General features: G+C 44.9%; 1 protein-coding gene across 1 annotated transcript in view; it reads left to right on the top strand.

Annotated features, from left to right (window-relative positions):
• Window positions 1–26,207, top strand: part of HIVEP3 (HIVEP zinc finger 3) — a 386,475-nt gene that overhangs the window by 333,764 nt on the left and 26,504 nt on the right. Inside the window, exon 8 of the mRNA XM_084815566.1 lies at window positions 10,823–10,998. Within this exon, the coding sequence (XP_084671692.1) occupies window positions 10,823–10,998 (176 nt within the window). The remainder of the gene's footprint in view (window positions 1–10,822; window positions 10,999–26,207) is intronic.

The raw sequence follows: 26,207 nt of genomic DNA, 5'->3' as shown, positions 1-26,207 counted from the left end.
TAAAAAATACACTCATGGTTGGCAAATGGATAGGTAAGCACCATTCTCACAATGCAGTCCATGCATAAGGTATGCTGATGGTCCTATATATGTATACTCAGGTAGCGCTGTCCTGATCTTTTGAGAATCTCCCCAAAACAGCCCAAAGTGTCTGTGCGTGTGGGTGGGACTTCTCCATGAGCCCCTCTACCTTTCCTTGCCATCCCCTTTCCTTCTGACTTACCTGACCTGGTGACAGCAGCAGCAGTGGGTGAAGCGTCATGGGAGTCCTCTCTGAGAGGCCTCTGTTCCCCACCCTAGTGCCTTGACTGCTCCTTTTACCTGGGATGTAGTTACTAGAGTGCCTAATGTCCATACAAAGCACTTGGGCACCCTGGGAAAATTACATTTCCTAGGGTCCCCTAGTACCTGAGATGCTGTCATTCAGCATTCAAGGTGCCAGGGGGAGGAGGGGCAGACTGGCATGGATTTAGTCCTCAGTGGAGACACTTATGCCAATATATGGACATCCAGAGGGAAGGACCAGGGGAGCACCCACTGCCAAGGGTAAGACCATGACCCCACTCCCCAGCAATCACACGAATTAACACATGGAGGAAGCTATATAGAGGTTGCATTCGAACATAACCTCAAATCATGGTTTGGCATAATGTCTGGTCCTACGTCAGCCTACAAACTATGGTTTGCAAAGGCCAAATCAATGTTGGTGCCAGGTGAGCTTCCTTGAGAAGAACCTTCTATAACTGGGAACCCCACTGGAAAAGCCTTCTTTCTAGAAGCTGCCTTCCAAACCTCAGAAGGACGAGACACTTGGAGGAGGATTTCCATAGGTGATCTTAAGACATGGGATAGGCATGTATGGGAGGAGGTATTCTCTCAGGTCAGAAAGAAGAGGAAGAGAAGAAGAAATGATGGTGCTAACTAGTCACAATTAATAATACAGTCTTCAGGGGCTCATAATGCTTGCCTTAAAAATAGAGGCAAACATTATGAAGTTCATATCCAGCTAAGATTAAAATCTGAGCTGGAGAAAAAAAAGCTGATTCTATCCCCACACCTGCTCTTGTCTCTACGTAGCCCATGTTATCAGCCACCTTCTCCTGTTCTGTGGTCAAATGGATTGTGTGCTTTAAAATGTTGCTTTGTTTTCATATTTGTTGAGTCTCTCTCTCTCTCTCTCTCTCTCTCTCTCTCTCTCTCTCACACACACACACACACACACACACACACCCCACTTTTCTAATGACAGAAATGGAATAAACGAACTGGAGAAGGAGCAGATTTATTTATTTATTTATTTATTTATTTATTTCAGTAAATCTCAGGTGAATGGCAATGCCTGATTTCCAGAAGATGTTGTCCATTCATAGCACTAATGGAGCTGACACAGGACTCCAGGATAACAAAGGCATGCCTCATAAAGGGTGAATGTCGGAGAGTAATTAAGGGTAATACAAGAACAAGGCAGCTGTAAATGGAGTAGAATGATTGATTGCCAGTGAGTGAATGCCTGAGCAGTGGAGTAGGCTATGTATGATGTCCAAAGCAGATGAATTGGGAGGTAGGTGGTAACTGGCTCATTTATTTATCCATTCATTTATTTTGAAATGTCTAGAGCACTTTTCATGAAATAATTCCAAAGGGAATTATTTCCCTTTGCAACCACCCAACAGGCTGGTTGCACCCCCACTGATTCTCTTATGCCCCCCCATTCCATTGTGGTCCCATGTCAATTTAGCGCTTCCAGAGCAACCCAAAACCAGTGGAAACACTTGGTTCTGGAAGGTGGCAGGTCGGCCGAGTTCACATCCTTATCTGCCTCCTTCCAGAAATGAGCATTTCTGCTCATTTCAGGGCATCCTCTAGGAAGCGCTAAATCTCCTTGCATAAGCAATGTGTCCTGCAATGGAATCAGCAAGATTCACTCTTTGCGGAAGGAAATTGGTGGGGTGGAAGGAAATTGGTTGGAGTGTAAGCATCCTCTTGGATTCTGCGCATTGTGATGTACAAAGATTTTTTTTAAAAATATATTTTAAATCTAGAAGTCTAAGTAAAACCATTAAAACAGTCATCAGTCCAAAAAAGAAACAGCAGCATGATTAACCAAACTCAAAGGCTCCATGCAAAAGAAATGCTTTGGAAAAGGCATGTTCATGGATTTTGTTTAGTCTGCATTTTGAATGTGAAGTGATCCAATCTGCACTTCCTGGACTAATGTGTGGATTGGAGTGGAGTCATCCTTTGGACTGTGCATGTGTCCGAATACTGTGATGCAGTTTGCAGCTAAAATAAAGTGCCAAAATATGTATAAAAATGTGTATTTTAGGGTAGCATTTCTTTTCATTTAATTTATTACATGTCTATACCACCCATCAGCCAACACTCTCTGGGTGGTTTACAAAGATTAAAACCTTAAAAACACAATATTGTAACGTAATGTAATGTAATGTAATATATATATATATATATATATATATATATATATAAATACAAACAATTTCAACAATCAACAATAAAAAATCTCAGGACAGGTTAAAAACCATAGCATATACTGTCAAATACAAGGGAGTAGAGGAAGTATCAGAGATGAGTCCAAGCTCCTTGAGATTTCTGATGACTCTGATTCTGAATCAGATTTGGAATAGCTAGATCAGAGCCCAGGGAAGGAACTTTCCCCAAGGATTCTTCCCATGTCCTTGACAAACAAATGCCCCAGGCCGAGTCACTGCCTTCCTCCTCCACTGTGAGATCTCACATTTCCAAAAAGGAGGAGGGAGAGGGGCATGACTTGAGAGATGCTAGAGAGTATCTCAAGTCAAAGCAGGAGGAGTTAGGGACAGGGCTAAGATGCTCCACCAGGATAGCCACTCTTAGAAGCCAATGTAGAAGGGAGCAGCCCTAAGGGAGGGGCGTCACTGTGAGGCAAGTACAATCATGAGTGCTCATGGGCAAACCGTTGGCAACTTCAATACCCTCTGGATTGTCTCCCCTAATAGAGATCTCAGATTAGTCGTTCAGAGCCTGGGGCAGTCTGAAAACTTCTTTGAATCTGCATTGTAGAAAGGCTAGTCTTTAGCAGGATAAAGCCATAATAGCTTGAAGCTTTGCGTCTCCATGGTGTTGATTGAAAAGGAAGGAGGATGATCAATCTTGACAGGAAGGTCTTAACCTGGTGTTGAAAGATGACAATGTTGACACCAGGCAGACCTCACTGGGGAGAGTATTCCACAACTGGAGGGCCACCAACGAGAAGGCTCTCTCCCTTGTTGCTATCCTCCAAACCTCATTTGGAGGAGGCACATGAACAAGGGCCTTAGATGCCAATTGTAGCATAAAGGTAGGCTCATACTGGGAGTGGCACTCTATAAGGTATTGCGGTCCTGAGCTGTGTAAGGTTTTATAAGTCAAATCCAGCACCTTGAATTGGGCTTGGAAATGTACAGGCAGGCAGTGTGAGCAGGCCAGAATCGGTGTTACATGTTCAGAACTTCTGGTCCCTGTTTTCAATCTGGCTGCTGCATTTTGCACAAGCTGCAGCTTCCAAACTGTCTTCAAAGACAGCCCCACATAGAGCACATTGCAATAATCTAACCTGGAGATCACTAGAGCATAGGTTATCCCTGTCCAGATGGAGGCGTAGCTGGGCCACCAACCAAAGCTGATAGAAGGCAATCTGTGTCACTGAGGCCACCTGATCCTCAAGTTACAAAGATTATTACAGGAGAACTCCCAAGCTTACAAACCTGCTCTTTCAGGGAGACTGCAGCGCCATCCAGAACAGGTTGATCATCCTGCATCCGGTCAGAAGAACCATCCACTAATGACATCTCAGTTTTGTCTGGATTGGATATAAAACATGCATATAAAAATATATATTCTAGACTAAATTGTGTAGAAGAATGCATAATTTGTGGGAAAAGACATTCAAAAATATGTATTTAAATATGAATCTTCAGGAAGATTTTTTTAAAATCCCACACATTAATTAGGAAACAGGACAGAACAGTATTATGAATGAACACATGCAAAACTGATGCTGACCAGAAATAGACATATCCATCCATCGCTAGGTATAACCCAAAGAACATAAGAAGAGCCATGCTATATCAGATCAAGGGTCCATCTAGTCCAGCATTCTGTTCACACAGTGGCCAACCAGTTGTTGACTGGAGACCCACAAGCAGGACATAAGTGCAACAGCACCCTTCTGCCCATGTTCCCCAGCAACTGGTGTACATAACCTTACTGCCTCTGATACTGGAGGTAGCATCGAGCCATCAGGTCTAGCAGCCATTGATAGCCTTTTCCTCCAGGAATTTGTCTAACCCCCTTTTAAAGCCACCCAAATTGGTGGCCATCACCACGTCTTGTGGAAGTGAATTCCATAGTTTAACTATGTGCTGTGTGAAAAAGTCCATCCTTTTCTCTGTCCTGAATCTCCCACCATTTTACTTCATGGGATGACCCCATTGGGTTCTAGTCATATGAGAGAGGGAAAAAAGGTCATGAAGGCTGTGTCATGAAGCCCCCTGCAGGACGGCCGGAGCAGAACACATTTTAACCCTTGGGAGTTGCTGTAGCAGTCTGGAGGGTTCTTTCTGTTGAGATTGTGGGGGAAATCTGAGGAGAGTTGGTTGAAGAGATGCAGAGAGGGAGTGTGGTAGATATAAAAGTGGAAGAAGAGACTGAGGAGGGAACAGTGGCTGTGAATGTAAAGAACCTCCTCAAGCCTAAAGTCAGTAGAGGAGCAAACAGCATTACTGATGAAGGAATTCAGCCCCTGGGCTGAAAGAGGTTCAACACCCCTACATTAAATGTGTGGCAGAAAACGAATTATAATAAATTTTAATTAATACAGGTGACCAAGCAAAACCACAGTAGAAAACCTCACCGCTTGGTAAGCTGATAGTCTGTCTTAGGGATGGACGAAAGTCCCTTACTTGTCCTCGAAGCTTGCTTCGCGGTGGGGGGGAGGCGCTTCGCTTCTCCCCCCGAAGTTCATGCGAGGGTGGGGAGGCGCCCTGCCTCGCCCGGGCGAAATTCAGGCCGGGCGGGAGGCGCCCCATTCCTCGCCGGCGAAATTCAGGCCGGGTAGAAGCGCTCCGTCTAACCGGCTGTGAAAAAAAAACAAAAAAACCCACCCCCGTGATAGGCTACATAACGATTAACGTAGCCTATCACGGCTAGATTTCCAAAGTCTATGTATGTAGCCTATCACGGGTGACTTTGGAAAAAAAAAAAAAAGCGCGTACGTAAATGGCAGCCCCCATAGGGAGCCGCCATTTGCATTCCTTATTTGGTCCCTGTAGTCTACGTAAAGATTTACGTAGACTACGGCGAAAATAAGGGCAACGCAAAGAGCGTTCCCTTATTTTCGCCCTAGTCTACGTAAATCTTTATGTAGACTACAGGGACCAAATAAGGAACGCAAATGGCGGCTCCCTATGGGGACTGCCATTTGCGTACGCGCTTTTTTTTTTTTTCCAAAGTCACCCGTGATAGGCTACGTGACGATTAAAGTAGCCTATCACGGCTGACTTTGGAGATCTAGCCGTGATAGGCTACGTTAATCGTTACGTAGCCTATCACGGTTTTTGTTTTTGTTTTTTACGTTCCTTGTAATGGCGGCGGCGGCAGCCGGTCGAAAGACCGGCTGTCACCCCCGCCCCTGACGAAGACCCGATGAACCGCCGCCAGGACCTGCCGCTGGGAGGGACATTCGTGAAAGGTAAGTCCCATCCCGGGGGGGTGGCGGGGGGGTGGCGGAGAATTTCACCGCCGATTTCGGGGGGCCGAATGCGTTGGCACTCGGCCCCCCGAAGTTTCGGGGTGAAATTCTCCCCCATCCATTGTCTGTCTTGGGCCTGTGGTTTATGCAAGCCATGAGGCGAGGAACTGGAGCTTGTGATGGGAAGAGGGTGCATGCGAAGATGTGTTCATGTCATGACCACCAAACCAGGAGTCGGCCATTGGGTTTGAACTTAAGTCTCTGTCTGCTAAGCAAAACAAAACAAAACCTCAATGGGCAGGAAGAGCAGCTGGAAAATAGATGGAAATATTTAACTATAGTAGATGGAAAGAGTCTACGATATTTTCTTCCTGGCAAGATATACAGCCATTATTAATTTTCGAGCATGGTGTTTGAGGCCCTTCTTCCCAAACACCCCCTCTGTCTCCTTTCTTTGGTTTTGTTTGTTAACTTATTTTAGACAAGAAGCTGTTCACATGGCTTACCTTTTCCACAATCTTTGTGGCTTTGGATTAATTTATCTCTCCTCTCCAGAGCACAATCCTAAAAACGTTTCCTCTGACGTAAGTCCCACCAAGATCAGTGGTAGTTACTGAGTAGTACTTGTGGTTGTGATTGTACCTTAAGACAGCTTGCTGGTTTAGGATGTCTTCTTTTTTTAGCTTCCAGGCACATGGATTAATCTCTCCAAGCACTTACAAGCAACAAGGGAACTGTGTCAACTCCTCTTGCTAATCCCTGCTAATGATATAATCCGAACATGGGACTGCTCAGAGAGCACTGTTCCAGTCTCACAGCAACTTCATCTCTCTCTCTCTCTCTCTCTCTCTCTCTCTCTCTGTCACACACACACACACACACACACACACACTCACTCTTTTCCGGGTACTGCACCACATAGTTCCAGGTTAGCAATAAACCACATGACAAGTAGGGTGGGAAGAATTCGAATTCCCTTTACTTTCCTAAGAGCTCAAACTAGGAAAAGAGGAGATGCCAATGTACTGGTGCTCCTGTTCAGATCCTTTTATGATCATATTGTAAGAACTTCAGCATCAGTGAAAAAGTATTTAGGTATAATTATTTCCAACCTGGTGCAATGGGGTTGAACCCACTGCACTGTGATTGTGCTGTAAGCAAACTTGGCATATAATGATGCAGCAGGGTGGCATCTTCTAAACCAGCCTTTTTTTTAACTGCTCACCTGGTCACCATAGGTGACTAGGATTTTCACTGAGGCGAGTGAGTGGGCTGCCAGAGGAAGGACAGAGTGCTTGAACCCTCCCTCATCAGCCCACTTGGTTTCGACACTAGGCATGGAACACACCATATCTCCTCTGGCAGCCTATTGTATCTCCATGCTGGATGCAGAGAAGGGTGTGCCCACCTCCTGCATGTCTAACATAGAAACTAAGAGGGCTGGTGGGGAGAGACAGTAATGTACTGAAGGAACTGAAAGCTGTGATGAGCTGCACATGCAGAGGTCTGTACAAAATTCAGAAGAAGAAGAAGAATGAAGGATTCCGAAGGGTGCAATCCTATGCATGTTTAAACAGAAAAATGTCCTACAACTTTTTTCTGTCTAAACGTGTATATGATTGTGCCCTAAGGCATCTTTTCTATTTCAGAAAGGAGGCACGATCATTCCGAACTCCTTGTTGAAATTTGGATGAGGATTTCAGAAGGATCCCGAAGTATCTATTTCAGAAGTATCTATACCAGCGGTGAGCAACTGGTGGCCCTTCAGATGTTTTGGCCTACATCTCCCATCATCCTTCACCATTGGCTATGCTGGCTAGGGCTGATGGGAGTTGTAGGCCAAAACATCTGAAGGGCCACAGGTTGCCCAGGCCTACTTTGTACAGTAAACTTCACCTTTTCTTCAGACTTGAGAAATGCTTTTTAAGCCCATCCTGCTATATGGGTAGTCACCTGTGCTTAAATGCAAGTCTTCATTGAAATTTAGGTATGTATGTATTTCTATACCACTCAATAGCCAAAGCTCTCTGGGTGGTTCACAAAAATTAAAACCACAAAGTGCAGCATAAAACAATATGAAATATGAAAGCTTAAAACCACAAAATAACAGTACAGCCAGAATAAAACCTAGCAGCAATGCAGAGATTTAAAATACAGCTTTAAAACACCAGAACACAAAGACTCGGAAGCTAAAATTCTAAAATACTGGGAGAATAAAAAGGTCTTCATCTGGCACCAGAAGGAGTACAATGTAGGCACTAGGAGAACCTCTCTAGGGGCTCATTCCACAGCTGGGAGGCCACAGGAGAAACATCCCTCTTCCTGGTAACCACCCGTGTCCTGTGTCACTTCCTTTGGTAAGGAATCCTTTCATTCTCTGCTTCTCCCATTCTCTCCCCATCCTGGCCACTTTCTCCTCAATCTCTTTCTCTCTCTCTCTCTCTCTCTCTCTCTCTCTCTCTCTCTCTCTCCCTCCCTCCATGCCATCTTCCTTGACTCACCCTCACTTTCCCCTCCTCTTTAAAAATATGTGGGTTGTCCCTGGTGTGGCCCAGTTTAGGTGGCCCAATTTTGGGTCTTGACCCACCAGTAGAAGACCAAGGAACTAACAGAATAGGCCTACAAGAGGAAAGTGCCTGGGTGGAAGATAACCATGGGACTCTCTGCGTGCTTATTGAGCTCCTTGGAGAAAGAATGGGAGACACATGATGCTTTTATAAATGACAAAATGAATGAGGTGTATGTGTGTGTGTGTGTGTGTGTCTCCCTTCTTGAGCTGTATTAAACTCAACTGGTGTTATAGTTCCCTCTATCCATCTACTGATGTCTTTGTGCTCATCTCCAGCATATGTTTGACATTTACTGATCATTCATTTCCTTGAGTGTTGTAAAGCCTTCAATTATAAACTTAAAACTCAGCATTGAGTTCAACACATCTTTTTTTCAGTGCAGTGTTTGAAGGCTACTTGGCTTTATTAGCCAGTATATTACATCTAGCAGTTCCGAGTGCTTCTGTTTTAATGTTGGGCTTCCCTCCATTTTTCTTTTTTTAAAAGATTTGTAAGCAACTTTTGAGAGTGTATTCTTCAAATGTTTCAGATACTAAGGGCCTTAGGGATTGCCTCACCCCTTTTGTCCCTGCCTGAACTTTGCAATCATGAGAAGGAGTGCTTCAGAGGGTGCCGCATCTTCCCAAGGTTCGCCTCAGGAGCGCCTGTGGTAGAGCATTTAGCGTTGCAGCACCATCCCTCTTAAATGTATTGCCAGCTTTCATTAGACAGCCCTCCACAGTCCTGGGGTGTCTTCTCAAGACCCATCTCTTCACACAGGCTTTCCCTGTAGTGTGGCCCAGCCAGCCTTGGTCTGTAGCACACAGTAGAACAGGGTCAGGGAACATCTTTCACCTGAGGGCTGAATTCAGTTTCGAAGAAGCACTCGGGGGCTGCATTCCAATGGTGGATAGGATTGAAGGCAAAAGTGGGTGGGGACAAAAATACAAAAAATAAATAAATGCCAGCATAGACCTCTCACTGCTTGTACCTGAGCCTTAGGAGAGGCATTTCAACCTTTTAGAATGGGGGAAGAGCTGAACAAAACTGGAAACCACCAAACAATCAGTGGTTGGGAGGAAGGGGTGGGGCCAAGAGAAGGGGGCATGGACATCTAGAGAACCCCAGAGGGCTAGATTAGGATCCCAGGAGGGCCATATTTGGTTCCCTGACCCTGAGGTTGCCCACCTCTGCAGTTGAGTATTTAGTTTTAGTGCTGAGAAGCATTCATTTATTATTTTGTAGTTTTATTATGTTTATTGTTGTTGGTTTTGATGTAATGATGTATATTCGCCACTTCAATACCTGTGTGAAAAGTGGCATATAGATTTGGGTAATAAATAATTAATAAATACAATAAATAAATATAGACTCTCAATGCTGAGACAGTCACAAACGCAAGCCACTTTTTCAAAAGCTTAGCCAAATATAGTGCTGATTGTTCAAGTTCAATAAGGTCATGCAATATGTTTTGTTGTGCTTTGGATGTAGGAAAAATGACTGGAAGCAACTGCCTCTGTCCGCTTTGCTAGCAAGACACACAAGCTGCCAATGCCACAGTCATCCTTTCATTATAATATCATGCAAAGTGTAAGGTGCATGAATGAATGATGACTTGGCCTTTGTACGAATGGGAAAGGAGCTCAAGTTACCTGGCTTAGCCCAAAGCTAACAATGTTCAAGTTTATGAGTTGTCTTTCTTTCCTTGATACATCTTCACTTGGATTTCTGACCACAGGTTTTAGATCGCCATCTCTGTAATGTTTAGGGGTGTTACTGAGAAAATAATTAGGTTGTTAGAGTAGGAAGTGTCCATATTGCATGTTGGTCAAAGAAAATAGGAAATAACAAGTGTTCACATCTTTGGTAGGAAGATGAAAATCAATGGATTAGTAGTAGCGATCTGTGCGAGATAACAATGGGTACAATTATCCATTACTTGCATGGAGTTCCTTATTCATTCTATCAGAGGAGCCAACCCATATATTTATTTTGTATACTACATTTTTATCCTTCCCTTCCACCAAGGAGTGGCATATATGGTGAGCCCACCTCTTGCATGTCCAACATAGAAACTAAGAGGGCTGGTGGAGGGAGACAGGAATGTACTGTCCATGTTATCTTCACAACATGAGCCGCATGGTTTATCACAACATCTCCCGCATGGGAGATTTGAACCTGGGCCTCCCTGATCCTGGTCCTAGTCTGGCACTGATTACAACACCACACTAGCTCTTTCAAATATGAAAAAGAAAGGACACACACATAAAGATTGGCTCTTTCCACTGAAATGAATGGAGGAGCTGTAGTTATAAAGGAAAGCTCAACACATGCAGCTCATGGTACGCCCCCACCCCCACGTACATGAAGTTTCATTATTCCTCAATGATAATTCAGTGAATTTCTAGCCAAGACATTTTGCCTATAGCCATGAATAATGCAATGGGATTGTATGTTGAGATTTTTTTTTCTTTAAAGGAGACATGTTACTACTTTAAGGTGGGAATCTTTTATTTCTGTTACCATGACACCCTGTTGCTCATAGGTACAAATCAAACGAAGAGTATGTGTATGTGCGAGGCCGTGGACGAGGGAAGTATGTATGTGAGGAGTGTGGAATTCGCTGCAAGAAACCCAGCATGCTGAAGAAACACATTCGCACGCACACAGACGTCAGGCCATACGTCTGCAAGTACTGTAACTTTGCTTTTAAAACCAAAGGTAAGCACCGGTCAGCTCCATGCTCATGTTCCCAGTGCATTCGCTTGCTAGTCAAAGTTATCTTGGGGGTGCTAGTGAAAACAGGAAAGGATGTTAAAATCCTTTGAGCATTTGGATAGAATTTGCAGAATCTCTAATTGGATGAAATTGGACAAGGCATGCTAAAGTAAGACTGTAATGCGCTTGATTCATCAGATGATATGGCAAGCTTCTGTCAGAGTTTTTGCCTGCAGTGGTACAAACCGTCTTTGCATTTGAATTGAAAGGCAGTTTTGAACCGTCATTGTGGCTAAAACACCCACACACACCCCACATAGTCAACAATTGAGCAACCAGCCCCAAAGCAATTAGTTGTAAGGCAATGGCCTCTTACTTGGGGGGGGGGGTTCCCAAGAAGTCCTCACAGGGGCCTCACATGTCAAAGCCAATATATATGCTGTTTATTTTTGACTCTGTACTTCCCTTGTCTGCAAACGTTTTGTGTGTCAAGAGACGTTTTCCCAAATGAACATGCTTCCAATCCAAAGCCTGCGGGATTGCCAGTTCTTGGGAACGTTGATTCTCCCCCCCACACACACACACACCTTGTAAGCTTCCAGCTCTGTGAGTTTTATTACAATCTTACTTTTCATTAACTGTTAGGCAAGAGAGGTTCCTTATCCTTCTGGCACAGATAACCTTTCAAAGCATGACTGGACCATTACCAAAAGGATCACAAACCAGGGGGTTATGAAATCTGGCCAAACCAAAAATTTGGGTGTGGGGGAGAGTTAAAAGGAAAACTAGCAATTATCTGCAAGTGTAATACCAGCCAGCATATACTGCTATGATGGGTTTCAGTAACCCAGGGACTGCAGTGCAAGCATTATTGTGCTCAAGAGCATAGCGCTCTCTTCCTTTCAGTGGGGCTTGTGGGTGTGAGAATTTCCCCATGAATTGCTCCAGCTGCAATGATCTTGAAGTCAGCTTAGGACGGATTGGCCACTGGTCTCAACATTGCCACCAAATTCCACTGAAGGCAGAATTTGGTCAGAGTTTGATGTTATGCCAAAAGTGGAATTGGAGTGGTTTTTCAGCTGGGGGGTGGGGGGCAGAGGAGCTTACAGGAATTGGCAGCAGGTTCTGGCAGGTTTCTCTTGTGCTGGGCTTCAGCAGAGGCCTGTACATGCCAGCTGGCACTGACATCCTCTGCCACACCAGCACCTAGAGGCTTGCACCCAAGCTATCAGAAATACCTACAGATTACAGTAAAACAGTAACAGCTACACCTTAATTGAGGGTAGAATCCAGCCTGGAGGGAATAGAGATGGAAATTTGAGAGTACAGATTTATCTGTGGAATTCCTCCTCTGGGTTCTTCCCATTTCTAGTTCCAAGAACCAGAGCTCAGTGGTAGAATGCATCCTTTGGGTTCATAAGATCCAAGTTTTTGTTAACCCCCCAGCATTTCTAGTTGGAAGCGTTTCAGGTAGCAGAGCTGGGAGAAGTCTTTGCTTGACATCTTTGAGATGCTGTCAGTCAGCATAGACAATGTTAGCTCCTCCAGATGTGTTGGGCTGTGATGGCCATGTGGGCTGGGAATGATGGGAGTTGCAGTCAAACACATCTGGAGGGCACCAAGTTGAGGAAGGTTGGCCTAGATAGACCAAAGGCCTGGTGGTACAAGGGAGCTTCATCATTGTAAGTGTCATCATGGTTGTGTAATCCTGAAGCATCTGGTCCTCTTTTGTGGCTTCTCCGTCATGTGCAAAAATGCAAGGAAGGCATGTGTCCTGTTCTAGAGTTTGTTTTCAGGTGCCTGCATTCTGATGTGGGCCACCATTCAGGGTAGAAATGGACGATCTTGCCCTTGCTCACCTTGGCTTGGCAAAAGCAGAGTTATTTCCCCCCCCCCAAATCGGGAATAACTCATCTTATTTTCCATGACAATTAGATCTTTGGCGTTTGCCCATCCCCTCACTGCCTCCTTCCATCACTTCCTGCTAGCCAAACACACTTCTCACCTTCCCTGCCCCAATACTTTTCAGCTGATGTCATCAACGTTGGCAATATACAGGGGGAGAGACAGACAGACAGACAGACAGACAGACGAAGGAAGGGAGGGAGGGAGGGAGGGAGGGAGGGAGCTCTCTCCCTTCCCCACCTCCATACCTTTTCCCCCAAATTCCCTATAGGCTCCCACTGCTCACACTGATGTTCTGTGATAATATTGACGCTAAGGGAAAAGGTGGGAGTGGGGTTCAGGATTGGAGGCTGGCAGTGTGAGTGATTTGGGAGGTGGGGAGCCCTGGTGGGAGGGAAGCCAAGAATTATTTTTTGTCTCAGGTTTCAATCCGAGCCAGAGAAGAATTCAGGAGGTTGTAAAAATTTTGCCTCTCCTTTCGGGACGTAGTATTATGAGTAGGGATGCACAAGAGTTTCATTTATGTCTGCAAAGCATGCCAACATGCCATGTTCGCAACTCCGAATGAGGATGTGAGCAGGAGAATGTGTTCTCCAAAACTGTTTGCAAATTCTCGAACATGTGTTTGAAGAATGTGCATTTTTTTAAAGCACACATTTTAAAACATGCACATTTTTTTAAATGTGCATTTTCATGCTGTAGTCTATGGGGGAAAGTGACTTTGGGAAAATACACCAACTTTTTGTTCATTTTTCACATTCATTTTGTGCCATTCTCCTATTCGTGCAAAACAAACACAGCTTGCAAATGAACGCAGCAGAACTGGGAGAAGTCACTTATTCAGCCATCCCTAATTGTGAACCCCTGAAGCTCATACCCAGACCTGGAAACTTCAGGCTTCGACACCATTTCTAATGGGAGGGTCCTAATCTACATCTATAGAAGATAGGGTCCCTCTGTTGAAATGAATGAGGAAGTTCTCTTTATCAATAAATGACCTGGGTGCACCCATCAGAGCATGCATTCATACCCTGAACGAGAGTCACAGTTTCTATTCTGATGCCAGAGCAGGCCGTTGGATGACATGTGCAACCCATTGCTCTGATACAAATAATTCTTGAGAAACTAACATCCGTATAATAAATTATCAACTATTTACAGGCACTTTCTCTCGAAGTCCAAGCTAGCACAGTTAATAAGTTCTACTAAAGTGTGCCACACATAAGAGGGTCTGGGGTCAAGCTCAAGCCATAGAAATAATCTGGATAGTAGCATATTGTTTATAGGGCCATCTGATGCCACATTAAGTGTCCAGCTGAGTGTCTCATATACAGGCTGAAAAATACGGTATTTGGGAAATGGAAACAATACTGAATTTTGGGGGTAGTTTGGGTCCTCCCTGACCCGTATCTTGTAACTCAGGCCCAGTCAACACTCTGCATGAGCACAGTGCCCATGTGGTTTGGGACAATTCTAATCCTGGCAGGAAAACCTGTTCTTCTTCTGACACGATTTGAAATGGCCCAAAGCACCTGTGACTTCACATGAGTGGCTAACTGCACAGGGAGGCATGTATAACATGTGACAGAGGCCTTGTTTACATGTAATGGTGGCAAACCTTGGTATAATCACTGTGATTCTGAATCATGGGTTAAACAACCCAAACTTCACCTAACAACAGATGGAGCAAATCCTATGGCCACTAGACAGCATCTAGACAGCCGTAGGATTTTTCATCTCCAAGAAACCTCACTCCCCGCCCCCTCCCCTGCCACCTCGTAGGCAACACAGTTCGCCCCATCTCCGCACTCGTAACTGCCGTGTGGAGCAGGCAAAAGGGGACAATCCTGGGGGCGGGGATGGGAGGAGACCGTGGAAGCATTGTTACAATGCCACCTATGTGCCGTCCAGCCTGCCCGCCCCCCCGCCTGCTCTGACGTCCCTGCCTAGATAGTCAAAATCGGCTGTCTAGCCACAAATGCAGAGCGGCTGGAGTGCGGAGAACATCCCCTCTGTGTTCCACCCTGCCTTGGATACGGAGTTGGAGACGGAGTTCGGAGGCAGCCGACTATCCCCATTGGATTGCACCCCAGTTGTATGTTAGGGCTGCTTATTTTTATTTATTTATTTCATTTCTATACCACCCAATAGCCGAAGCTCTCTGGGCAGTTCACAAAACCGATTAATCAGTAGTGTCTAGGTTTGGACATCACAGAGCTACCTCTGCTGGGGCCAGTCAGAGGTGGCATATTCAAAATGGTGGTGGCATGCAACCCCAGCAAATTGTGAGTTAATTAATCTTAAAAAAAAACAAACACAACCCACTGTTTAAACTAAACAATTGCAACTACAACTACAAAACTAAAATAAATAAATAAACAAAACCGAAAGGGTAAAATGGAGCAGCAGCATGATTAGTTACAAGCCAGAATAAAAAGTACCTCTTCAGGTGCCAGTTAAAACACACCCCATTTTCTGCCTCATGAAATGCATGGAGGACAGTGCCCCATAGGGTGGCCACCACTATTGAGAAGGCCCTCTTTTGAGACGTCATGTGACACCATTCTGCTGGTCACAGAACAACCAGCAAGGCCTCCTTTGAAGAACTTAAATACTGGTTCAGTATATATCAGAGATAAGCTAGGGTTTCCCCTACACTACGTCCCATGCAACGTGCCCTGATTTGGATGTGCGCGGCACAGGAGGGAGCAGCTCAAGTCCGCTGGGGCTTGCAGGAGCCCTAGCTGAGTCCCTTTCTCCATGTAGAAAGAGGCATGGAGATTTTGTTTCTAAAAAAGTGGGCATGGTGGATGTCTTCATAGGAGGGGTGGGCTTTGTGGTGAGGCACTGCCCCTTCACATCATCTGGTTCCCCGGACAAAAGTGCCCCTCCCCTGATATAGAGGAAGGCAGTCTGCTGGATACCCTAGTCCCAAGTCATTTAGGGTTTTGTACGTCTACAACATAACCTTGAACATGACTAGGTAGTTCCATTGGTATCCTTGGAATGCAAGTGGGGATGCCATGAGAAACTGGGAACAGTCATGCAAAGTTGAACTGTTCCCTTTGACACTGCTGACGACAGCATGCTTTGCTTTTGTCCTGTGATCTGACACAATTACAGAAAAAGGGTGTGGTCTCTTCTTTCTCGGGGCATGTCTACACTACAAATTTAAACCAGTTTAGAGTGTCTTGCCTTGGTTTCAGATGTCCTGTCTTCCCCTGAAGAGGTCCAGGAATTCTAATTTTATGGGGAGTTTTGAGAAAAAGTGGGATCAAATCCCTAGTCCCTATGGAGAGCTATACTGTTGGGTGAGATCCCTTACCGTTGAGTAGGTTTGGACTTGGTTTTAAGTTCTTGAAACTGGATCCTTGCACTGAGCGGTGTGTTGGACTTGAAGGTCTAAATGGCACCTTCCAACTCTGTGATTATATGATTCAGTTTGTAGGTTTGGCTTTGCAGATAGTTATTGGCCAAACTCAGAGGCAGCATACGTTTCCCCCTTTACTCTGAATAGGGGATGGGTGTGCCTGCCTTTACTATCAGCTAGGAAACGGCACGTACCTAGACTTTCCCATTGGCCACACATGTGCCTGGACTTCCCAGTTAGCCTTCTTTTTCTGGGTCAGTTTTCTGTTGCAAGGCATACAATGTAAAGTGGCTTCATGCATAGAGAAGGGATGATCTCTACCTCATTCGAAAAAATGACTGTAAAATCTGGAGAACTGCTTTTAGTTCAGCTATTCAGTATTCAGTAGCTGAATGCAATGCTGAAAACAACTGTGTCCCAACTTGGTACCTTCCAGATGTTACAGACTACGACTCCCATCAGCTCCAGCCAGCATGGCCGATGTTCAGGGTGATGGGAGTCATAGTCCAAAATAACTGGAGGGCGCCAGGTTGGAGAAGGCTGCTGTAAACACTCCAGGCCTAACTACATATTATATGCGAATTATGTTTTCTCCTTTTTTTTAAGGAGAAGCAGCTTCTGGGATAGGCCATTTGGAGAGAGGAAGTGGAGAGAAGCAGTGCCCACCACCCACTGCCTCATAAAGCTGCTTTTCTTAAAACACACACAGAGAGAGAGAGAGAGAGAGAGAGAGAGAGCACAAACTGGGGTTCTGTTACATGTATTTGTGTGCAACGTGTAGCTGGGGTGAGGCCCTCTGGTGAATTGGAGCAATTTAAAATATGATTCATTTTTAAAGGATGGTTAAGATTAAACATAATATCTCTGTGTTTCTAGACTTGGTAAAAAGCTTATTGTGAGCCACACAATTATTTGGACACAGTCCAGCCATAGTTAAGCACTTCTAAGCCTCATGGATTCCAATTAGAGTGTTAAAGACATGCTTAGTTCTCCACCGTTGAAATAAATGGGGTTTAAGGGCTTAACTTTGACTGGATCATGCTCTTTATATATAGCAAACAAACCTTTCTTTCCCCTTTTACTTTTTCTTCCCCCTTTTCTTTCTGTTGCATGTTGTTAAAGAGCGTCTATTTAAAAATAAATAAATAAATAAAAATAAATAAATAATTCCTCAGTTCTGCCATAGAAATGTTTGATAAAAACTTGAAAAAGCAAGTTAGCATATATTTATAGATATATCTTATAGTTCTGCTTTTATCTATTCCCTTCTTCTTCTAATTATTTTCCCTTTCTTTCTTTCTTTCTTTTTTTTATTACAATGCTCACCTTTGTGCCCTATGTTTGCACTTTTTTGTTCCTAAATGACATACATAAAAGGATAGACGTACACGGCTAAATTGGAATCTGGCAACCCAAATCTGGGCTGATTTTTAATTGGTTGAGTTCCAGAAGAGGTGGAAAGATGGTGTCTAAATACGGGCTTTCCAGATTATGTTTCCTTTGCAGTATACTCCTGCCAGGCTCAATCCAGCATCACTAATGCTAACGTAGTTTCCATTCTCACATAACGAGGGCGGGGGGTGGAAGTAGCTCTGCGGTAGAGTTAAAATGAAAGCAAGGCTAAATGACGAGCCCCCTGCTGCGGTGGTACAATTAGAGATGTGACAACATGGAGAAAAAGCTGGAAAAAATGCAGAAAGATTCGGAGAAAAAACGGGGGGGGGGGTTCCTCCCAAATTTCCTAAAAATCCCTGGGGAAAAAAACTCAGAAAAGTAATTGTTTTTTTTTCCAGGTTTTTTTTATGGTTGGTGTGTGTGTGTGTGGGGGGAGCGTTCCCCCCGCCCAGGCCTTCACATCATGAGGTATGATGGAGGAACACTCTTCCCCCAAAACTACTTAAAAACAAAAAACAAACAGCACCCTAAAACTGGCACTGCTCCCCTCTCTATCCATGTATGCATCCAAAGCTGTGAACAGCTCTTAAACGCTTACAAGTTGTACATATGTAGGCACTCTCTGCATGATGAGATCATGAATTTTGCTTGTGTAAGCACCTCAGTTATGGATGTATGAGAATTTCATTTCAGTTTGCAAATCAGTCGAAAATGCCCTGTTTGGATTCCCAAATGTAAACATGAACAGGAGTGAATGTTCTCTGAAAATATTAGCAAATTCCTGAACGTATGTTCACATTCACGAAATGTGTACTTGAAAAATGCACAACTTTTGCAAAACGTACAACTTTTCCCATTCCAGCAAACTGAAAAACAGGTCACAAATGAGAACAAGAGTGAGCCAAATGAAGCTTTGAAGTAAAGTTTGGAGAATTTCAGCAAGCTTGAATATCCCTGTTTCTCCCATCCCTAATCTCAGTGGCTCTGCTTGCAGCTTCAGATGATCATGTGGGCATGGGGTCTGAGTCAGTGGGCAGGATTCCACTCTTCCCACCTCCCTTTCACTCATATTCTTGAACTGGACTCTTTCTAAGATTTAGAAAACTTGTATCAGTGATTAGCTCAAGGGTGGAGATAATAGGGCTGTTCCCACAACACACTAACCTACATTTGGTGGTTGAGTATGAGTTGTTTCATTGAACCATGGGTTATCGTGTTGTCTGAACCCAGGACATTTTCCACAGGGTGCTTTGTTAAACTATGCAGTGTAGCTTGTTAACCACCCTGAACAACCCAACAACAAACCATAGGTTCTCAAGGTGGCTTTTTCGAGGAAAAAATAAGCCACGCTGCATGGTTAACAAGCCACCCTGTGGAAAATATCCTGGGTTCAGACAACAAGCTAACCCACGGTTCATCAAACAACCCATGGTTCAACAACCCACATTCAACCACTGAGTGTGGGTCAGTGTATTGTGTGAACCCAGTCACTGAAAACCTTGATTTAATAGCTCCTCCCCACCCCCACCCCTCAACCTGTCACACTAATAATATAACTGCTGAATGAACAAGACCAGGTTTATAGCTGAGATTACATAAAAAGAGAGGGCAGCTGTACATGAAATGGTGATGCACATGCTGCGAAGGCATATGGATTTGCCTCCGCATGGCAGGCTAAGGATTGGAAGCCTCTGCTATGCAACACTGAGAATTGCTGGTGTGTCTTCAGTGCCATATTGAATATTTCAGTCCATAACACCTTTCTCCAGACTCCTCAAAAGCATAAGTGACCAAGTAGCCACACCGCTACGGGAGGGTCTTTATAGACCAAAGACAAGGATTTTCACTTTTATTTCAGAGAATTACAGGGATCGTTTACATTTAGCAGTCTTCCCCGACTGGCTGCCCTCTGGGTGTGTTGGATTACAACTCCCATCATCCCCATCCTGAGGATGGTGGGTGTTGTAGACCAACACATTTGGAGGGCACCAGGTCAGGCTGAAGTGAATATTCTAAGTCTCTAGCACAGTGGTGTTGAACCACTTTCAGCCCAAGGGCCAAATTCATGTTCAGAGAAGATCTTGGGGACTGTATTCCAGTGGTGGGTGGAGCCACAGGCAAAAGGGGTGGAACTAACATACCAAAAATAACAGCAGATGTTATCTGAAAGCTCTCACTGCCAGTACCTAAGCCTCAGGAGAGGCATTTCACCTTTTAGAATGGGGGGAGGGGATGCACAAAAACCAGGAAACCCACTGAATGATCAGTGTTTGGGGGAAAGAGTGTGGGGCCAGGGGAAAGGGCATCACCATCTACAGAACTTCATAGGCCAGATTTGGCCCCTAAGCCTGCGGTTAGTGCTCTAGCACTTCTGTGAACTCCTGCCCTGCAGAAGAGAGAATTTTCACCGTGCTTTACCTACAATTGCAGTCTCGTTCAACGACTTGTAGCAGCTCTCATTATGACGCTCCTTGCACGTAGATCCTAGGGAAGTGGTTAATATTATGTGTTGTCATTGGGTGGGAAATAGTGGGGAGGGGAGAAGAGTGGGGGCTGTCTCTCTCAGCCTTGTACAATGCATTAAGTTTGGCTTCTTGTCCTGGTTGACAAGAAAAAAGAGCCTCCAATGACATGCCTGCGTCCGTTCAGGTTTTGTTCACCCCCGGCATTCCTCTTTGGCCTTTCCAGCTTCACAGTCACGGCGTTGATCAGGTTCCCATCTCTTAATTCAGGGCTGTAAGGAAGGGGAAGCGTTCCTTCTCCTTGCTAAGCTGCTTTGTGCTTCCGAATGCAAAAGGGTATTAGCTGTCTTAAGGCAACAGCTTTTAGTCCCATAAAAATAAGACCTTCCAACAAAAGAGCTTAAGCAGCTCATAACGTTCATTGACAAGTGGGCAATGGTGGAAACGTGTGTGGATGTGTGTGTGGCATGCCTCGTTTCTTTTGCTGCTGCATACTCCCTCTCCCTCCCGCTTTAACCTGTGTGTCATCTGCATTAAAGTTGGCCAAGTGGGGCAAAACAAGCAACCCTCTTCTGTGTGAGGATGATCCTAGTGTCACGTATGCATGAGAATGACAACAATATTCTGTGGTCATCAACCGTGAATCCAGTTTTCATATCATTTAATATGGCTTTAATATCTTTGAAGGAAGCAGTTGGCTTGGCCCCCATCTCCTTCCGGTCCATCTCTCTTAGCTCATTTCTTCCTTCATCCCCCAGTATGAATGAAGAATAGAGTTTCATTAACTGAGCTGCAATGTCTCAGCTGGTAATTTTTGGAGAAATGTTTTGGGCGTTTTCTTTTTCTTTTCCACCACCACCACCAAAAGATTAGAGAACTCTTCTCTCCTTCCCCCAGGAGAATAGTTGGCAAAATCCCCCCTCCCACCAGCCCAATTTCACTATTCACCTATTTCAAATAGGGTGGAGGATTGGGGGGGGGGATTTTTGCTCTGCTTTTACCATCATGTTCCAGTTCTAGCTCTATCACTTATAGGGCAAATTCCAGCCAAAGTGGAGTTACCTTAAGTGCCATCAATAATAGATGGGACAAAGTTAAGCATGTGCCCTTTTAATAGCTCATGCCTTAGTTGCAACCCAAAGAAGCCATGTAGTCCATGTCCCTCAGTTCTCAATTTAGATTACACGTAGAAATTATTCATTGTACCCTTTGGAAGATGGTTCTGTAGTGATGGACACATGGAGCTCCTTTCTGCACTGAAGCAAACAAGAGTTTGTTGCTCATATGGGAGCTCCTACACATCTGGAGCCACTGAGTTGGCCCAAGAGTGGTCCTGCCCTTGTCTTCAGTCCATCTAACCTTGGGTTAGTGGTAGATCAGTGATCCTTTTGCTTCGCTGTTTTGTGGACAGATATTCTGGTTTGCTTTATGTTGGTGGACCACTACAGCTTATGGCCACCTTATGGATGACTGCTTGAGGGGGAGAAGACATTCACGTTAAAACAGCTCCTTCTGCACCTTGATGCAGGTTTACTGTGGCTCCAATTAAAAGCAAAACCCTGACCCTGAATAGTAAGTTATTGGATGAGAAATGTCTTGGGGACATAGAGTGTTTGCAAACTTCAGCAATGCCTACCTGTTTCCTGGGAGGGCTTCTCCTTTCCCATTACCGTGCTTAATCTTTATACACAGACATGGTCTCACTTAAGTGATAAACTTGTATCTGAGCTGGACCACTGCAGACTGCAGGTAGAGCGTTCATTTGACTATATGCTCCGTTATACCAGGAGTGGGCAGAAGGAAGATTTCCAGATGTTTTGGATTTCAGCTCCCAGATGCCCCTGCCAGCCTGGCCAGTGATCAGGAATGCTGTGAGTCCAAAACATCTGGAGATCTACTTTCTGCCCACCCCTGCTTTATACCCCCCCCCCCCACACACACATACACACACCCCTTCTACAAAGAAAACTACAATATCTGGGAGAAAGCTTCTGGTCTAGCCTTCTCCCTCAAAGTTTGTGGTGGGTTTTCCAGGTGTGGAGCTACCTATTTCTGGATGGATCTAAATCAATGTGCTGATCATGTGGGCAAGACTCTGATGACTGGCCCTGCCCAACTGGATGTGCTATTCATATAAAGCAAGAGTGCTCAACCTGCAGTCCTGGGGCTGCATGCGGTCCCCAAACACTCGTTGTTGTTGTTGTTCAGTCGTTCAGTCGTGTCTGACTCTTCGTGACCCCATGGACCATAGCACGCCAGGCCTTCCTGTCCTGCGCTCCCTCCTGGAGCATGCTCAAGTCCATATTCATTGCATCGGTGATGCCATGTAGCCATCTCATCCTCTGCCATCCCCTTCTTCTTTTGCCTTCAATCTTGCCCAGCATCAGGGTCTTTTCCAGTGACTTTTCTCTTTGCATTAGGTGGCCAAAATATTTGAGCTTCAGCTTCAGTATCTGTCCTTCCAATAAGCAGTCAGGGTTGATTTCCTTTAGGATTGACTGATTTGACCTCCTTGTAGTCCAGGGGACTCGTAAGAGTCTTCTCCAGCACCACAGTTTGAAAGCATCAATTCTTCAGCGCTCAGCCTTCCTTATAGTCCAGCTCTCACAGCCATACGTTGCTGCTGGGAAAACCATAGCTTTGATTATACAAACCTCTGTCGGCAAGGTGATGTCTCTGCTTCTTACTATGCTGTCTAGGTTTGCCATAGCTTTCCTCCCCAGGAGCAAGCGTCTTTTAATTTCATGGCTACAGTCACCGTCTGCGGTGATCTTGGAGCCCAAGAAAATAAAATCTGTCACTGCTTCCATTTCTTCCCCGTCTATATGCCAGAAAGTGATGGGGCCAGATGCCATGATTTTAGTTTTTTTAATGTTGAGTTTCAAACCAGCTTTTGCACTCTCCACTTTCACCCTCAACAAGAGGCTCTTTGGATCCTCTTCGCTTTCTGCCATTAGGGTGGTATCGTCTACATATCGGAGGTTGTTGATAATTCTCCCGGTAATGTTAATTCCGACCTGTGATTCATCCAACCCGGTGTTTCTCATGATGTACTCTGCATATAAATTAAGCAGGGCGACAATATACAGCCTTGTCGTACTCCTTTCCCAATTTTGAACCAATCGGTTGTTCCATGTCCGGTTCTTACTGTTGCTTCTTGACCCTTGTACAGGTTTCTCAGGAGACAGGTAAGGTGGTCTGGTACTCCCATCTCTTTAAGAATTTGCCACAGTTTGTTGTGATCCACAGAATCAAAGGCTTTAGCGTAGTCGATGAAGCAGAAATAGACGTTTTTCTGGAATTCTCTTGCTTTCTCCATGATCCAGCAAATGTTCCTTGTGCAGCCTCCAAAGCTGGTGTTGCCCCACCCACTTATCTCCAAAGCTCTGTAGATAAATTGGGCTGCAGGGGAAAAAAAACACACCTGCCATTCCCTAGCTTCTGAGGTTGTTGTTTTCCTGCTGCTAGTCTCAGCAGAGGAGCAATGATCTCGCTGGTGATCACTGGGGGATAGGAGAGACCCCGCTTCCCAGTGATCCCCAGAGCTCAGGGGGCGGGGGGGGACTTCCCATCCCTGTGCTCCATGATGTGTGTGTGTGGGAGGAAGAGTGTGCATGTGTGTGTGCATGCATGCACGCTTGTAGAAGCCCCAGCCAACACCAGATGCAGCCCTTGACATTGAAAAGGTTGTGCGCCCCAATACATAGCCTGCAGCCATGTGGAATTACACCACAGAAAAATGGCTCCCACACCATGATGGCTGTGGCTGAATGTCAAGGGGGCCACAATAGAAGGCTATCAGAAATCTCCAGAGTGCAGGTTGAGGATGTTGCTTCAACCCAAGGAATGCTCTTGCCATGGGAATGTTGCTCTTGGATCTAGGAAGGGGCCATTGCTCAGCAGTAGAATGGAATACACAGTGAGTTTACCATTACAGTCATTCTGGTCCAGTTTGTTCAGCAGTTGACTGACATGGTAAAGTGTCAGTGCTTCAGGATGATGAACCATTCTGGATAATGGTTCCAATCCTTGCTCATTGATCAATTTAGTGGCTTTGGACAAATCTCTGTCCATACTCATCTCCCCATCATTGAAATGGAAATGCTAATAAACAGCATGAGTTGCTGTTGCCTAATAAGTAAGGACCATTAAGCAGTTTGAATACTAAATCTGCTTAAGAAGGAATAATACATAGTAAGAAAGATTACATCAGGTGGAAGTTGAACTTTGCCCAATGCTGGGTTCAGGGCCCAAGACATTTTGCTGCCTGAGGCAAGGACAAGATGGCGGCCTCCCCCAGACAAGATGGCGGCCTCCCCCTTACATGGAAGCTCACTGGGTGACTTTGGGCCAGTCACAGACTCTCAGCCCAACCCACCTCACAGGGTTGTTGTTGTGAGGATAAAATGGAGGAGAAGGAGGACTATGTATGCCACCTTGGGTTCCTTAAGGAGGAAAAAAGGCGGGATATAAATGCAATAAATAAATAAATAAATCACTAGTGTGCTTGGGTGTGTATATAGCATGTGTGTTTTCTAGAAATAAAAATGATAAAAGGCATTCATCTGCATTATGACTATGAGCAGAATAGCATCTCAAGTCACCCAGTGAGCTTCCATGGCCGAGTGGGGACTAGAACCTGGATCTCCCAACTCCCAGGCCAACACTCTCGCCACTACACCACACTGGCTCTCTAGTGGTAAAGTGCCCAACCTACTGCTGTCAATCTAAAAAGTTCACACACATTCAGGCCTACCTCCCCTTAAACGTAAGCCAAAACACAGGAGTACATTTTACAAAACAAAACAAACAAACAAACAAACAAACACAAAAAGCCTACTGACCTCATTAAGTATACCTCCTTCTATTTTGGCAATCATTCAGGAGAGAGGGACTGTAAAATGGGCCAAAGATTTTTGGCCATTCAGAGGGAGGAAACACTGCCCCATAGGCAAATCTGATTGGCTAAGTGTTGACAAGACATCATCACGTTGCTCATGTGATCCCTTACGTGCCTGAGGGTAGAAAGCAGCAGTGAGGTGTTGAAGGACAGAGCTGTGTGTGCCTTGTATCTGCTAACCAAGCCTGCTGACCTCAGGTGCATTATCTCATTGACAGTGTTGACATAAGATTCAACTCCCAATCTGGTTGACCTCTGTACATGGACTGGGGGAGGCCGCCATCTTGTCCTTGCCTCAGGCAGCAAAATGTCTTGGGCTGGCCCTGAACCCAGCATTGGGCAAAGTTCAACTTCCACCTGATGTAATCTTTCTTACTATGTATTATTCCTTCTTAAGCAGATTTAGTATTCAAACTGCTTAATGGTCCTTACTTATTAGGTAACAGCAACTCATGCTGTTTATTAGCATTTCCATTTCAATGATGGGGAGATGAGTATGGACAGAGATTTGTCCAAAGCCACTAAATTGATCATTGAGCAAGGATTGGAACCATTATCCAGAATGGTTCATCATCCTGAAGCACTGACACTTTACCATGTCAGTCAACTGCTGAACAAACTGGACCAGAATGACTGTAATGGTAAACTCACTGTGTATTCCATTCTACTGCTGAGCAATGGCCCCTTCCTAGATAAAGTATTCATGACAATGGCTTTTTACAAACATCCTATGGAGAAGTGGGATCCCCATGGACACTTAGCTGAAACAGATCACAGATGGACCATTGGGCTGGCTTACTTTTGTTACCATAATCTTCCAGTTTTATCAGGTTGCAGGTATCTTTTGCCAACAGTTAGGAGAGTCTTGGCTGTGTCATCTTGTTACAGTGCATTTGGAGAAGCCAGCTAGATATTGAGACATGCTCGGGAGCTAACCAAACCTTGAAGGAGTTTCACCGAGGATGTACATGCCTTCCTATTTTCAATCCACTCAGTCCCTGGAGGTGAAGGCAGAAGGGTAAGGAAGAGAAGGGAAATGTTCCGCAATGCTCTTCTTCGATCGGTAACTTTTTCTCTTCTCCTCTTTCATGTGCCTGCATTCTGTCTTCCCTATCAGAAACAGCCTCCGTTCTCCTGTTTAAGGAAGGACAGACACTGTGTCATGTTTACTTGTTGTAAT

This window comes from Heloderma suspectum, chromosome 10, assembly GCF_057233095.1.
Source record: "Heloderma suspectum isolate Gila_16-S chromosome 10, 16-S_ref, whole genome shotgun sequence".
In the NCBI taxonomy this organism is placed as follows: Eukaryota; Metazoa; Chordata; class Lepidosauria; order Squamata; family Helodermatidae; genus Heloderma; species Heloderma suspectum.
The sequence above is the reverse complement of the archived record's forward strand: the minus strand, read 5'-3'. Positions and strand labels throughout refer to the sequence as shown.